The 16,611-nt window shown below is 31.2% G+C and overlaps 1 protein-coding gene across 1 annotated transcript in view; it reads right to left on the reverse strand.

Moving 5' to 3' along the window:
* Positions 1–16,611, reverse strand: part of strn4 (striatin, calmodulin binding protein 4) — a 38,185-nt gene that overhangs the window by 18,502 nt on the left and 3,072 nt on the right. The window contains exons 2-8 of the mRNA XM_073817584.1: positions 6,748–6,851; positions 4,108–4,184; positions 3,907–3,985; positions 3,615–3,800; positions 805–979; positions 566–722; positions 129–230 (exon numbers count right to left, since the gene is read on the reverse strand). Coding sequence (XP_073673685.1) covers positions 129–230; positions 566–722; positions 805–979; positions 3,615–3,800; positions 3,907–3,985; positions 4,108–4,184; positions 6,748–6,851 — 880 coding nt within the window. The remainder of the gene's footprint in view (positions 1–128; positions 231–565; positions 723–804; positions 980–3,614; positions 3,801–3,906; positions 3,986–4,107; positions 4,185–6,747; positions 6,852–16,611) is intronic.

The following is a 16,611-nucleotide window of genomic DNA, read 5'->3' on the forward strand; positions in this document are numbered from 1 at the left end:
AAAGAACAAAACCAAAAAAGGAACAAAAAATGTGAACAATTTTGTTGTTGTGGTTTTTTTTTTTTTTTTAACAGAAAATCCGTTTGGGATTAGGCCATGCTTTCAGAAAGGCAAATGGTTTCTCTTACCCTCTCCGGAGCGTGTCTGGCCCGGGATAGAAGGAGGTGGAGCAGGTTTGGGGGGGAAATCTGACATTATGCCTTGCAACTTGTTCCGGCGGTTTTCTGAACCTGGGTGGAACAAGTAAGAGAACTAAACAAACTAGCAGACAGAGCAAAACAAAAAAAAAAAACACTCAAGCACTCATCCTGTGGTATGATGACATGTTCGGAAGAGGTGATTGAACAGGGAAAAGAGGGAAACAAACAAGCGTGCTGTGACGTGAGGACAAAATGGAGATCAGATTTTATCAACAGGAAGTTACAAACAAAAGTAAATTCAAAGAAAACAATGAGTGCTCACAGCATGACAATAAAGGGAAGGGAAACCCTCACATCCACTGTCAAAAATACATGCAGGAGTTGTCTAGCTGTACCAAAAGATTTGACCACACGGGCCTCCATACCTAACTCACGGCCATCTCCAGAGATGCGAGCTTCTCCCGCTCCTTCGCCTTCCTCTCCTGAGGCCAAGAAATCAAACTCTCCCAGGGCATCCTCTGAATCATCTTCATCCTCGTCATCCTCGGGGTCGAGATCTGTGGTCATGGGTTCTCCGCCCATCTGCATGCACACAGGCGACACACTGTTAGCAACAAAACAGGATCTTTGTGTGCAGAGCTTATCTTCATGTAAACACTCTGACCTTGCTCCTGGACTTCTTGTTTTTGCGTCCGTCAATGCAGTCTGTATTCATGCCCTGGAAGTCCTCCTCTTCGTCACTGTCATCCTCATCGTCGTCCTCACAGCCACGGAGGAAAGGGATTTTATCCAGGACAGAGCTGCCCATCCGTTCTTTAGAGCTTTCTTTTCCAGCACGCCTGCGGGAGAGATATTTCTTAATGTTCACCGCAACAATCATAACTGCAACAACCATAGTTTTAAAAGTGGCCTTGGAGACAATTTTATGATATTAGAAGACCCCTCCTAAATTTCTTGTGGATTATTGCGTGTCTAAACTGCTAGGAACAGCAATATGATATAGTACAATGTTCAATTAGGAGTTATTTGTTATGAACAATTACAGGAGTAAACATGCCTTCCACCAAGAAATATACTGCATTATCCGAACAAAACGCTGTTTGCAGTTGCCAAGCAACACAAGTCAAAGTGCAGTCAAAGGTTTGTGTTTATAGCAGCCTTCAGCTGTGGGAAATCTGCTGAGCAAAATAAAACTAAATTGAAACACATTTTAACAGAACAAAAAGGTACCAATAGAACATTACACAAAAATCTAAACAAATAATAAAAAAGTATCAAACAAAAAAGGGATAAAACAAGAAAACTGAATAGAACAACAAAACAAACAAAAAAAAAAAACATAAAAGAGGAACAAAGCAAAAACACAATAATAGAACAAAATCCTCTTAAAAACAATCAAACAAAAAGACACACTAAACAGAACAAAAAGAAAAGAAAACAAAAAAGGAATAAAAAATGAAACAAAATAAAAACACTAATAAAAAGGACGAATGAATAATTAAACTAAACAGAACAAAAAGGAACAAAACAAAAATACAAAACAAACAAACAAACAAACAAACAAAAACACTAAAAAGAATATAAAAAGGAACAAAACAAAAATACAAAAAACTTAAATTAATATAACAGGGGGAAAAACACTAAACAGAAAAAAGAAAACAAGAAACTAAACAGAACAAAACAAAAACAAGAGGAATAAAACTAAAGGAAAAAATAATTATAATAGAGCAAAAACCACTAAAAAAACAAACAAACCAAAAACAAAACAATAAAAAAACACTGCATAGAAAAAAAATTAATAAAGGAACAAAAAATACTAAATAACAATAGAACAAAAGCACTAAAAAAAGAGAATCAAACAAAATAAAAAAAGAATAAAACAAAAAACACTAAACAGAATAAAACAAAAATACAAAACAATAATAGAACAATTGTCTAAATACACAAGAAAAAATTTTAATTATAAAAAAGAATCAAACATAAAACAAAACAAACAATAAAAATAAAATAGAAAAAAAACACTAAAGATAAAAAACTAAACAATAAAGAAACAAACAATACAAAACAATAATAGAACCATTATTGTCTAAATAGAACAAACAAAAACAAAAAGGAACAAAAAAATACAAAAAGAAAAACCACTACGTAGAACAAAAAGGGAACAAAAGAAAAAACAAAACAATAATAAAACAAAAATACAAAACAAAACAAAAAGAAATAAAACTGAAAAAAAACACTGAACAGAAAAAAGAAATAAAACTAAAAATTAAAGAGAAAAGGAACAAAAAATTAAGAAAAACCACTACTGTAGATCAAAAAAGGAACAAAAGAAAAAACAAAATAAAACAAAAATACAAAACAAAAAGAAATAAAACAGAAAAAAAACAATGAACAGAAAAAAAAGAAAACTAAAAATTAAAGAGAACAAAAAAATAAAAAAAACACTCCGTAGAACAAAAAAGGAACAAAAGAAAAAAAAAAAATAATAATAAAAATACAAAACAGAAAAAAACACTGAACAGAAAAAAAGAAATAAAACAAAAAATTAAAGAGAACCAAACAAAAACAAGATGAACAAAACGAAAACAAACAAAAAACTAAACAAAAGCACAAAACAAAACAGATGAAACTAAAATCAATAAAACAGAAAAAAACACTAAATAGAATAAAACAAAAACAAAAATACAAAACCATAATACAACAATTATTGTCTAAATAGAACAAAAAAAAAAGAACAAAACTAATAAAAATGAAGAAAACAGGAAAAAAAACTACACTGAACAAAAAAGGAACAAAAAAAAAAAAAGAATTAAATAAATTAAAAAAGCACCAAATAGAAAAAGATTTGGAAAACAATAATAGAACAAAACAGAATAAAACATAGAAAAACTTTACAACCACTTTAAACATTGCTCATCCAACTAGAATTTAAAGTTGGAATTGTTCCAGTCTGTTTTTTTTACAATATCTTACTTATTACAAAAATAGCAAATAAATGGTTTTTGTTGTTGTTTTGTTTTTGTTCTTTCCAAAAGAAAGACCGAAGTGGTAAAACTAGCATGGTGTTAGGCAACTGGTGTCCTGAGACACCTGTCAATTATTTTATAATATTTGATTACGGATTGTGAGATTGTGATTTCAGAAAGCAAAATAAGAAATGATTTCAATATTGATTAAGGTTGACAACCATCATTTTATGAAGCTATAAGAATACTTTGTGTATTGTGGTCCTCTTGTGAATACACTTTGAAGATTGACACAGAAGAGAAGAAATTGTTGAATAAAGTCATTATTCTCGTTTTTATTTCCACACAAAAAACATACTCGTAGCTTCATAAAATGAAGGTTGAACCACTGATGTCAAATGGACTCCTTTATTCATTTCCTTACTACCTTTCTGGGCCTGAACATCTCAGCTGCATCGGATTTTCATGAAAAACATGTTAATTTGAGTTGTTGTCGTGTTGCTGTTACCGTTTGATCTGTTCTTCTATCTGGCGCACTAGTAGAGACTCTCCTCCAACGCGAGGTTCTGGTTCTGCGGGCGGTTCGCTGGGAGGAGGGCCGTTCACCTCTGGGCTGTTGCGACCCAACAGGGAACGAACACGTTTGGAGCGCATGTCCAAGATGGTGTCGGAATATCCCACCTCTTCTAGGTATCTGTTCGGTACATGGAAAAAATAAAAATAAACACACCACAAGCACAGGGTGAGCACAACATTTCGATAAATAAATCTGAGAATGAATGCAAACAAAATACACTGACTTGCGCAATAACTGACGGCCCTCCTTCCAAGGCATCTGATTGGTTGGTTCAGAATCTGAATCTGCAGGCCCATTGGGTACTGTGACAAACAGAATGATGTCACTCAACACAAACAAAACATATAACCAGCAGCATGCAGTAATATGTTTTGGTCAATTTGAATCACATTTAATAAGTGTATGTGTTTAATATGTTAGTTACTTGGTTCAGCTTCTGTTTCTGGTTTCTTCTCTCCAGGGCTCTGGTCAGTGCCACTTTTCAGCTTCTGATGTTTGGCCCTGGGATCAAAATGACAAGATTATGAATTATTATTGAACATCATACAAATTCATGGAAACATCCTTAGTTAAAAAAAAAAAAAAAAAAAAAAAAAAAAAAAAAGTGCTTCTGTATGGCATCTTCTCCCAAACAATTAAGCATAAGAATTTAGAACAGAAAACAACAAAAGAAAAAGAGAAACAATATAAAGCAAAAAAAGGAAAAAACAAGAAGAAAAAAAACGGAACACAAAAAGACAAAAATCAAAACAAAACCACAAACCAAAAAAAGAACAAAGCACAAAAATAACAACAAAAAAGGAAAGTAACAAACAAAAGCTTGCAACTAAAAAGGACAACGCAGGAAAATAAAACAAAAGTAATAAAAAAGCAGAAAAAAAAAAGAAGTAACAAAAAAAACAACACAAAATAAAAAAGAACAAAGCAGAAACAAAAAAGAACAAAGCAGCAAAATAATGAAGTAAAACAGAAAAGTAACAAAAATATATATATAAAAAAAACAAAAAGGAACAAAGCAGAAAAATAATAAAATAAAACACATGAAAAATAACAAAATAAAAACAAAAAGTAGCTAAATATAACCACAAAAAAAAACTGAAAAATACAATTGTAAAAAAGTTATACAAAACAAGAAAACAAAGAAATAAACAGAAAAAATAAAATATAATAAAACACACACACAAAAAACTAAATAAAAACGAAAAGTAACTAAAAACAACAAAAAAGAACAAAGCGGAAAAATAACAAAATAAAATAGAAAAAAATAAAAATAAAACAACAAAGAACAAACCAGAAAAATAACAAAATAAAAAACACAAGAGAAATAACAAAATAAAACAAAAGTAACAAAACAAACCCAGAACACAAAAAGAATAAAGTTAAAAAATTAACAAAATAAAAAGTAACAAAACAAAAATGAAAAAAGGAGAAAAATAACAAAATAAAATAAAACACAAGAAAAATAACAAAATAGAAAAGTAACAAAACAAAAAAGAAGCAAAAAAAAAAAAAAACACACAGGAAAAACAACAAAATAAAGCAGAAAAGTAACAAAAAAAATACAAAACAAAAAAGAACAAAGCAGAAAAAAAATAGACCACAAGAAAAAAAAACAAAAAAACAATGGTAACAAGACAAAACACAAAAAAAGCAGAAAAATAACAAAATAAAACAGAAAAGTAGCTAATCAAAATACAAAGCAGAAAAAAAAACAAGAAAGCAAAAAATAAAATAAAACAAAAGTAACAAAAAAACAAAACAAAATAAAAACAAAGCAAAAAAACACACACAAAAGTAACAAAACCAAAAATTTACAAATTAAAAAAGAAAAAAAAAAGAAAAAAAAAGGAAAAATAGCAAAATAAAAACACAAGAGAAATAACAAAATAAAACAAAAGTAACAAAACAAACCCAGAAAACAAAAAGAATAAAGTAGAAAATTAACAAAATAAAAAGAAAAGTAACAAAACAAAAACGAACAAAGCAGAAAAATAACTAAATAAAATAAAACACAAGAAAAATAACAAAACAAAAAAGCACAAAAAACACAGGAAAAACAACAAAATAAAGCAGAAAAGTAACAAAAAAATACAAAACAAAAAAGAACAAAGCAGAAAAAAATAGACCACAAGAAAAATAACAAAAAACAATGGTAACAAGACAAAACACAAAAAAGCAGAAAAATAACAAAATAAAATAAAATGGAAAGTAACAAGAACAAAGGACAAAAATTAAATAAAACAGAAAAGTAATAAAACAAAATAAAAACAAAAAGAACAAAGCAGAAAAATAACAAAATAAAATAAAACACAAGAAAAATAACAAAATAGAAAAGTAACAAAACAAAAAAGCAAAAAAACACAGGAAAAACAAAAAAATAAAGCAGAAAAGTAACAAAAAAAAATACAAAACAAAAAAGAACAAAGCAGAAAAAAACAAAATAAACCACAAGAAAAATAACAAAAAACAATGGTAACAAGACAAAATACAAAAAAGCAGAAAAATAACAAAATAAAATGGAAAAGTAACGAGAACAAAGGACAAAAATAAAATAAAACAGAAAAGTAACAAAACAAAATAAAAACAAAAAGAACAAAGCAGAAAATTAACAAAATAAAACAGAAAAGTAGCTAATCAAAAATACAAAACAAAAAAAGAACAAAAGCAGAAAAAATAAAAGTAACAAAAAAAACAAGAAAGCAAAAAAATAAAAATAAAACAGAAAAGTAACAAATAACCAAACAAAATAAAAACAAAGCAAAAAACGCACAAAAGTAACAAAACCAAAAAAGGGGAAAATTTACAAATTAAAATAGCAAAACAAAAATACAAAACAAAAAAGAAAAATAACAAAATGCTGAACAAAAAAAAAAAAGAAAGAAAAGAAAGCAGAAAAATAAATTAAAACAATAGTAACAAAACAAAAACTATTTAGTTGAGACTGTTTACGTAAATTAATTCTTTTTTGTTTTATTCATTTTTGTAATGTTCAATTGTGTTTTTACTGAACAGTGGTTTGCCATTATACGGCGAGCTGAAGAAGCTCATCTGTGTGCCGGCTCACCTCTCCTGTTTCAGAGCGTATTCCAGCATCTTGATTCGCCGCACCAGATCCTGCTTCATGTTCTCCTGACCTTTCCTCTCACCCTGCAGAAACGCCACCTGAGCCTGAGACGGCAGCGGAGGCACAGGAAGACAGACACAGAGAAAGAGAGAGATGTAAATATGGGAAGGGTTCAAATGAGACACATCTGAGAGAAAATGAAAGGTTATATGCTGAAGCTCCACGACCGTACCACCACCAAAGGCATTCTGAGGCCAACGGATAACTAAAGGCCTGCAATGAACAAGCTTTATTTTAGACTGCTGCTGACCGAGCGTCGACCAGAGTCATGAAAAGCAAACATGTTGACGAAAAAAGTGGGAGAACCCACAAACCATTCATTTCCCAGTTTGTCATGGTTTAAAAGAGAGAGAAAAACACTGAGATAAAGAAATACAAATGTGCCTCAATCGCCCCCTAGAGTCCATCGCAAATCCCACATCAATCTGAAATGCCAAAATAACAAATCCAGCTGTGTTCAGGCCAAGGATTTGAACTTTTAGGCAATTTTTTTGTTGTTGTTTGTTTGTTTTTTTGAGGCATGCTTCTATGACTTACATCATTACTGATTATTAATCATGTTTGCACATCTCTATTACAAAACGTGCTGCTTTACGGCCTACTGAATCTATGCTTTTAAGTACATAAATACCTCTAATAGCCATTAGCATTGGTCAGCACACAGGTTTGCAGTCATATTCTTGTTTTCACTTTTCTCTGGCACAGAAATCAGTCTCACACCCACACCATCGGTGTCTCTCACACAACAGAACTGTATAGGCATTGAACACTACCTACCGTATTTTAAATTACATAATAATAATAATAATAATAATAATAATAATAAATTCATATATCAAGAAGTATACATAAAATATAAGTTATTACTATTTTTATACTGTTAAAACAATTTAAATTAAAGATAAAAAAAATACTAATTGTATAAATATTTACAACGTTATGAATACAACCAATCTATAAACTACTAGTATTATTAAAGCATGAAACAATAAATTAATAAATATACAACATTAAAATACTGAATAATTATTGTTGTTAATGTAAAAAAATAAATAAATATATAATTCATAATAATAATAATAATAATAATAATAATAATAATAATAATAATAATAATAAGTAAGAATAAGAATAAGAACACAATACAAAGTCATAAAAATAGCCATTATTATTATTATTATTATTATTATTATTATTATTATTGTCTTGCTGTTGCTGTTGTTGAAATCTAAATTTGAAAAGATATAAATCTGTTGATTTAAAAGTATTGATAGTAACAAATGTAAATATAATAATAATAATAATAATAATAATAATAATAATAATAATACAAACTACCATAATTAAAAAAAACATTAAACAATACACAATACAAATTATTATTATTATTATTACTACAATAAAAATAAGCATTATTATTATTATTATTATTATTATTTATTATTAAATATTATACATAAATTTGAATATCTATTGATTTAAAAATATTGATAGTAACAAATTTAAATATTTAATAATAATAATAATAATAACAACAATAACAATCATCAAAATAATCAAAAATAATAATCAAAAACATCTATACATTATTAATATTATCTTTAATACAATAAAAATAGGCATTATGATTACTATATTTAATAATAATGTAGAATATTATACTTTGCATATCTGTTGATTTAAAAATATTGCTAGTTAAAAATAATAAAAACAATCATTTTCAAAATCAATATTAATATATACATAATATAAACTATTATTAGTATTAGTATTATAATACAATGAAACAGCTATTATTATTATTATTATTATTATTATTATTATCATCATGTTCACTTCAAATACAAATAAATTTTAATATCTGTTGATTTAAAATATTGATAGTAAAAAATGTATTTATTATATAATTGCATTATTATTTTTATTATTATTATACAAACTACCATGATTTTCAAAAACATAAATCTGCATAATAAATTATTATTATTATTATTATTATATTATTATTATGAATACAATAAAAACAGACATTATTATTGTTGTTGTTATTATTATTAAACCCACGTTCATGTAAAATGTTATAAAAAAGATGAATATCTGTAGATTAAAAATAAATGATAGTAATGCATTTAAACAACAATAATAATAATAATAATAATAATAAGACAAAAATAAAAAACAGCCATTATTATTGTTATTATTTCATATTAATATTATTAAACTCATGCTCATGTAAAATATTCTAAATAAATTTGAATATTGTTTTAAATAAAAAATATTGCCAGTAAAAAAAAATGTAACATTATATAAGGATTACTACCATTATTACCATTAAAACAATAATAGATTATAAACATTATTAGTCACAATAATAATAATAATAATAATCAATATACAATAATTTCTATATAACAAAACATTGCTTAAACAGTATTATATGTATAAAAGTGTAAATGTGGATGTGGATGTGTAAGTTCAACGATTTACTCTTAAAATCATGAAGAGATTTATTTATTTATTTATTTGTCCAAATCAGGGACAATTCCAGCCTGTTCTCCATTTGATTTTTATATATATATATATATATATATATATATATATATATATATTTTTTTTTTTTTTTTTTTTTTTTTAAATATTAAATGTAGGCCATGCCAAGCCATAGATAACATTTGTTCAAAAAAATAATAATAAATCACTCCCTGTCTCCAGGGCTGACTTGGAGGAAAAGTAAAGCACGACAAGTTGGCACAGGTCCTCATGGAGACCGGCTCGACTGCGGTTGCCATGGTGTGGGCAGGAAACCTGTTATGGCAGGCCTTCGGAGCACTTTGACATTTTCACAAAGGCAAGTAATTGCCCATGTTTTCGGCCTTTGAAACTGGGATACTTGTCACACAATGACCGAGAATCTGACAATCATTGTCAATCTAGGAAATAGACTGCTTGGGGAATCACACTTCCAATCTACCCATCAAAACATAATTAGTCCATTGGCTTAGAATAGTGACATAGCAAAACTGTACTTGTGTACTTCCACTTGAACAGAGACAGTTGTAACTACACAAGCTAAGTATTGTATTGTCGCACTTTAGAAAACACAATATTTCTAGCCACAGAAGGTTTAGGAAGGGGCCGGTGTAACCACACTGACACATTTATATGGCGGACCATCCTTCTCGTGACTTCCTGTGGGTGGGAATGGGTCAAGGGCACATACAAACTCTCTCTCTCTCTCTCTATATTAGCACCCCTTTGAGACTCACTCCAACAACTAGAGCAGCAGACGTTTTCTGGGACGAGTCTTTTTAAGAGAATATGAACTCGCTGAACTCTTTCATCTGAAAATGACTAAGTGTTTTTATACCACTTCAGCTCAGTTAGATGAGCGAACCTTTTGACTTTCAGCCTTTGGTGAAGCTTAAATGCAAAGAAAGTTGTATTGACAATACGATGTCATATTGACTTTAAGGGAGTTGACAGAGGCGTCTTGTGTAAAGATTCATGACAAATTATATTTCGCTGACTGTACGTGGCAAGATCAGTATTAGACTACAGTATTAAGCAGGATTGGTGATTATGACAAACATAGGCCTATGGCTTGACAAAAATTACTGAAAAGAGGTGCTCTACTAACAGAAGAGGAGGTGCAACCAAAAAGTCAAAAAAGCCATGTCAGTTAAAAAAAAGGTGCAGCACTCGCTCTTGAAGTCAAAAGTTTCTATACACCTTGTAGAATCTGCAAAATGTTATTTATTTTGCCAAAAAAGGAGGTGTCATACAAAATGTGTAATATTTTTTTTTTATTTAGTACTAACCTGAATAAGATATTTCACATAAAATATATTTACATATAGTCCACAAGAGAAAATAATAGTTGAATTTATAAAAAATTACCCTGTTCAAAAGTTTACATACACTTGATTCTTAATACTGTGTTATAATACTTAATACAGAGTTTACTAAAAAGAAAGGTTTTGAACAACTCACTTTCACTGTTTGGGTTTCCGCTCGCAGCTGTCTTGCCAGTCAAGAAGTGTCGATCTCCGAATGCGAATGAATGGACTCCATAGGACGAAATATTAGGCTTATATGAGGCTCTTTTTACAACTAGAAGATTAATATTGTTTTTCACTTGCAACAAAACAACGAATTAGCCGTGCATTTATATGGAAATATGCTTTAGGAGCTATCCATCCTCGCATTCGGAGATCGACACTTCTTGACTGGCAAGACGGCTGCGAGCGGAAACTCAAACAGTGAAAGTGAGTTGTTCAGAACCTTTCTTTTTAGTAAACTCTGTGTACACAAACAATGTTCTCAATGCTGGAGTTCATGTGTAGAGACCCAGGGGATACTTCGAGCAAAGTTTCATGGTGTGTCGAGCCTTCTTAGTGTTGTAAAAATATCGAATTTGATGAGCTCAAAGTTATTCCCTTAGTACTCCCATTCACCGGCCATTGACCACAAAACGAAATTACGGTCAATCTCAAAAGAGGCACGTTTGTCGTAATTATGTTTGTAAGTTTGTCTCGTTTACAGGGGGGAAAAAAAACAGCCCAGGTTGCATTTTGGCAATAGTTATCCTTTAATGTATCGTTTTTCCTTCAGAAGCATGAGTGAGTGTTTGAACCTTCTGTAATAGCTGCATATGAGTCCCTCAGTTGTCCTCAGTGTGAAAAGATGGATCTCAAAATCATACAGTCATTGTTGGAAATGGTTCAAAAACACAAAAATGCTGAAAAACCAAACAATCTGTAGGACCTGAAGAATTTTTCTGAAGAACAGCGAGCAGTTTAACTGTTCAGGACAAACAAGGGACTCACAAACAACTATCACTAAACAGAAAAACAGCTGTGGATCATTCAGGTAACAACACAATATTAAGAATCAAGTGCATGTAAACTTTTGAGCAGGTCATTTTAATAAATTCAACTACTATTTTCTCTTGTGGACTATATGTAAACATCTTTTATGTGAAATATCTTATTCAGGTCAAATTCTGCAAAGGTATGTAAACTTTTGACTTTTGTGGTGGAAGAAAAACACTGGTAACAAGTCAAGGTAAAATCCACAGAATAATAGATCAAATGTATTGTTGCGCCTTTGGATGTCAGAATCAGAATGCAAATCATTTTTTATAGCATACTTTTATCAAAGACACCATTTAAAGCTAAACGCAAACATTTAAACGGACAAACTAATGGACGAAACCTGCAATGATTACTCTACTTTTAAAACATAAATTGATTTAAACAATAGGTCTACATAATATTCACATACACAGTTCATTGTGGACATATTATATTAGCCCAGCAGTTACAGCATTAAATATTATTTAAACCTATAATATTTTACATTTACCTACTTTATCTCACAATTATGACTTTTTCCTCGCAAATGCAAGTTTATATCTTATATTTCAGACTTTATAACTCAATTTAAAGGAGAAGTTCACTTCCAGAACAAACATTTACAGATAATTTACTCACCCCCTTGCCATCCAAGGTGTTCATGTCTTTCTTTCTTCAGTTCAGTTGAAAAAACTTATGTTTTTTGAGGAAAACATTTCAGGATTTCTCTCCATATAGTGGACTTCAATGGTGCCCCCGAGTTTGAACTTCCAAAATGCAGTTCAAATGCAGCTTCAAAGGGCTCTTAACGATCCTGGCCGAGGAAGAAGGGTCTTATCTAGCAAAACAGTTATTTTCTATAAAACAAACTGACAAATACCCTAACCGTCACGAAACAAAATACACAGAGTTGACGCAGAGCTAGACAAGAAAAGTTTATAAATTGTCAATTTGGTTTTAGAAAATGTCTAATTGATTCACTAGATAAGAGCCTTCCATGGCTAGGATCGTTTAGAGCCCTTTAAAGCTGCATTTAAACTGCATTTTGGAAGTTCAAACTCAGGGCACCATAGAAGTCCATTGTATGGACAGAAATGCTAAAAATGGTTTCCTTGTAAAACAATTTTTTACGAATTAAGAAATTAAGACATGAACATCTTGGGTGAGTAAATCACCTGTAAATTTTTGTTCTGGAAGTGAACTTCTCATTTAAATCAACAATAGTGAGTTGTTGTTGTTTTTTTTTTATTCTGAGGGGAAAAAAAGCCAGAAGTGCGGGATATAAACTCACAATTCTGAGCCGAGGGGGAAAATAGGGAAAACAAGAGAATGACAAGTTGATTGTTCATCTAATCGCAAGAATAAAGTCTGAATTTTGAATTATAAACTTTAAAATGTATCTTTTTTATTATTTTATTCCATGGCTTCCATAGATCGCTACTTTAAAACTGTCATTTTGGACCCTATCTGGTGGCGAAACCAAAAAATGTCACCACTGCTTGCAAACACCGAACTAGTCTACAGAAATGTAAAACATTAAACCCTTCTGGTGGTCTTTTTCTATCAAACAAACAAATGCCTAAAATAAATAAAAAATGAATGAGCCAAAACTGAAGCATTTATTTAATTAAACAGCCCTTGTGCTTTAAAACTGCAATATCAATTTTCACGAGCTAGCATGGCATCTCACACCATGGATAATTAACCCATCTTCAGCTCATTAAACCACACTAAAAAGACTAAACAAAAAGATCAGGCCCTTATAGAAAACGGTGTTCCTCTGGAAACAGCTGAACATTATTTTTAGCTTTTTCATTTTAAATGGATAATGTACTAAAAATGAAATTTCGCTTAAATTTGCTCACCCTCAGGCCATCCAAGATATACTTGAGTTAGTTTTTTCATTGGAACAGATTTGGAGAAATGTAGCACTACATCACTTGCTCACCAACAGATCTCCTGCAGTGAATGGGTGCCACCAAACGGCTATAATCACAATAATCCACAAGTAATCCACACCATTCAAGTCCACCAATTATTGTCTTATGCAATGAAAAACGGCATGTTTGTAAGAAATAAGTCCATCATTAAGGCATTTAAAAACATTGCTTCTGGCCAAAATCCATAACTCACACTGCCATTTTTTTCACATTTTGTTTTGTTGCAGCATTACGTTAAACTGCTTTAAATTAGTTTTTCCCCACATCAGTTTACACTCCATACACCACAATAATGACAAAGCAAAAACCAGATTTGCTCATTTTACAAATTTATTAAAAATAAAGCACTGAAATAAGTACATTGCATAAGTATTCACACCCTTAACTCAGTACATAGTTGAAGCACCTTTACAGCCTCAAGTCTTTTTGGGTATGATGTGACAAGCTTTGCACATCTGCATTTGGCGATTATCTGCCATTCTTTGCCTCACCTTTTCACCTCTCAAGCTCTGTCAGATTAGATGGGGGCTGGCAAACATTTTCTAGAGTCCTAGTTGTTCCAGTCATCTTCCATTATGGATAATGGAGGCTACATGCTTCTGTGAACCTTCAATGCAGCAAATTTTTTTCTAGATCATTGCCTTAACACAAGTCTGTCACTGAGCTCTACAAGCAGTTAACTTGACCTCAGGACTTGGTTTTTGCTCTGATATGCATTTTGTGTGCCTTTCCAAATCATACTCATTCAAATGAATTTGCCACAGTTTAACTCCACTCGAAGTGTAGTAACATCTAGAAGCAATATGAATGGTCCTGAGCTAAATTTCGAGTGTTCCAGAAAAGGGTATGAATACTTATGCAACAGGATCTTTTCAGTTTTTTATTTCTAATAAATTTGCAAAGCTGTTACAAACCTGTTTTGTGCTTTGGCATTATGGTGTATGGAGTGTAAATTGATGTGGGGGAAAAAGTAATATAAAGCCGTTTAACATAATGCTGCAACAAACCGTGAAAAAAAAAATGAAGGAGTATGAATACTTTTGCAAGGCACTGTAACTCCTCCAAAATCCAGCAACATGTTTACAACTGTTTTGGCTGTGTACATTTCTCTCCTGATTCAGTGATTCAGTCAAGACTTTTTCTTTGGAGAAAGCAATGGTTTGAAGGCGAAAACGTTTAAAAATGGATTTGTTTCTTATAAACAAGCAGCTTCTCAATTCACAAGACATTCATTGATGGACTGAAGTCGAGTGGCTTACTTGTGAATAATAGCTGTCTGGACTCTAATTCTGACTACAGAGGATCCATTGGTGAACAACTGATGTAATGGTACATTTCTATAGATCTGATGAAGAAACAAACGCATCTACATCTTAAATCACCTGAGGCTGAGTACATTTTCAGCACATTTTCATTTCTGGATGAGCCATTTCTTTCATTTTAGTAATTTTGTTCGCATTTTTTTATTAGTTTTTATTTCTTTCAAGTAAAAAAACAAACATAAACCGATTTCAGCAAATTCCCAAGGCCACGTTTGTTTAATTTCATCTAATATTTCTATGTATTAGTTTTAGCTAACAATAATAACTCTTCCTCAATGACGTCCTAAATCTAAATGATCTTGAAGTCTTGCCTGTCGCAAAGGAAACACAATGGCACAGGTGTCCCACATAAAAACATCAGGGAACGTGACGCCCCACGGCAGGGGAAGCCAAGGAGGAGTTGAGCTCCTCTCACACTACAACTGTCCCTTACCAGCCTTTTATAGGCCAAGTCCAAAACAATGTGTGTGTGTGACATGGAAAACATAGCAGTTGGTCCCTGAAGCCTGTGCACATTTCCATGGGCATGTCCAGAAGAGGCCTGGCAGAAGAACACACATCCATGAGAGCCACAAGGCCTATCCTTTTATAGAGCACACTGGCAACTCCTTATGTAATCTACTACAGGCACTGTTTGAATGAGGTCACTTAATTGCAAAGCTTTTCTCAGGCCAAGATCTACTGCAAACTGGGCCAGTGGAGTCCAGACTCAAAAAAAAAAAAGACGGTTTAAGCACATTCTGTCAGGGGCAAAACGCTAATCCTTCATTTAAACGGTTTTCCTCCACTCTCTAATACGTTCTTGATGTGAGTGCAAGCTTTCCTAATAGATTTTATGCTTTTCATGTTAAATAACTTGAGCTATACATCTTTCATATGCTGTAATACGATATAAGTATTAGCACTAAATGATGAAATTGTGCCCGACGCACAGACTGGCTCTCTTGGGACTGAGAAAGAAAAAAAAAAAAACGCACTTCTATTCTCCAGCGGGACTGTATTACGTCATGCCTCAGACTGAAGCTACACAGTTTAGAAAGGAAGTAGCAGTCAGTGGGTCACATGATGTCACAAAGGCAATTAATAGAACATTTATTTGAATGTAAATGTCAGACGGAGCTCTTCTACATCCCTGGCTTTGAACTGCCTTGATTTTTTTTATCACGCACTTAATGCTATGGTCAAGAAAGAAGCAAGACAACAACAGCAAATTATAATTATACTCCCATACAGCTATATATATATATATATATATAGCCTATACACAGTACAGACCAAAAGAATGAGAAGGTGTGTCCAAACTTTTGGTCTGTACTTTATTAAAGTTTTTACTCTACATTTGTGCAGTTTTCAGTGGGTTAGTGATATTTTTTAAATATATATAAATTAATAAATTAATATTTTTAAATGGGTTTTTATACAAAAAACTGCTTTTTTATGTAAAATTCACTTTATAAAAGACCCACATTTCTAACTTTAATTCATGGGGATAACATGGATAATTTCACATGGTTTAGTGTAAGATTTTTGCCCATCTTTTGGAAAATCCAGTTTTAAAAGTAAAAAAAAAAAAACTACAAATAACTTTTACCAGTAGGTGGCTGCAGAGCTCCACTGTTTGCTATTTGACCACCTGAAAGATATTTTTTCACAAGTTTTTTCAGTTGAATTCATATCTACAGTACAGAC

This window comes from Garra rufa, chromosome 14, assembly GCF_049309525.1.
Source record: "Garra rufa chromosome 14, GarRuf1.0, whole genome shotgun sequence".
Classification (NCBI taxonomy): domain Eukaryota; kingdom Metazoa; phylum Chordata; class Actinopteri; order Cypriniformes; family Cyprinidae; genus Garra; species Garra rufa.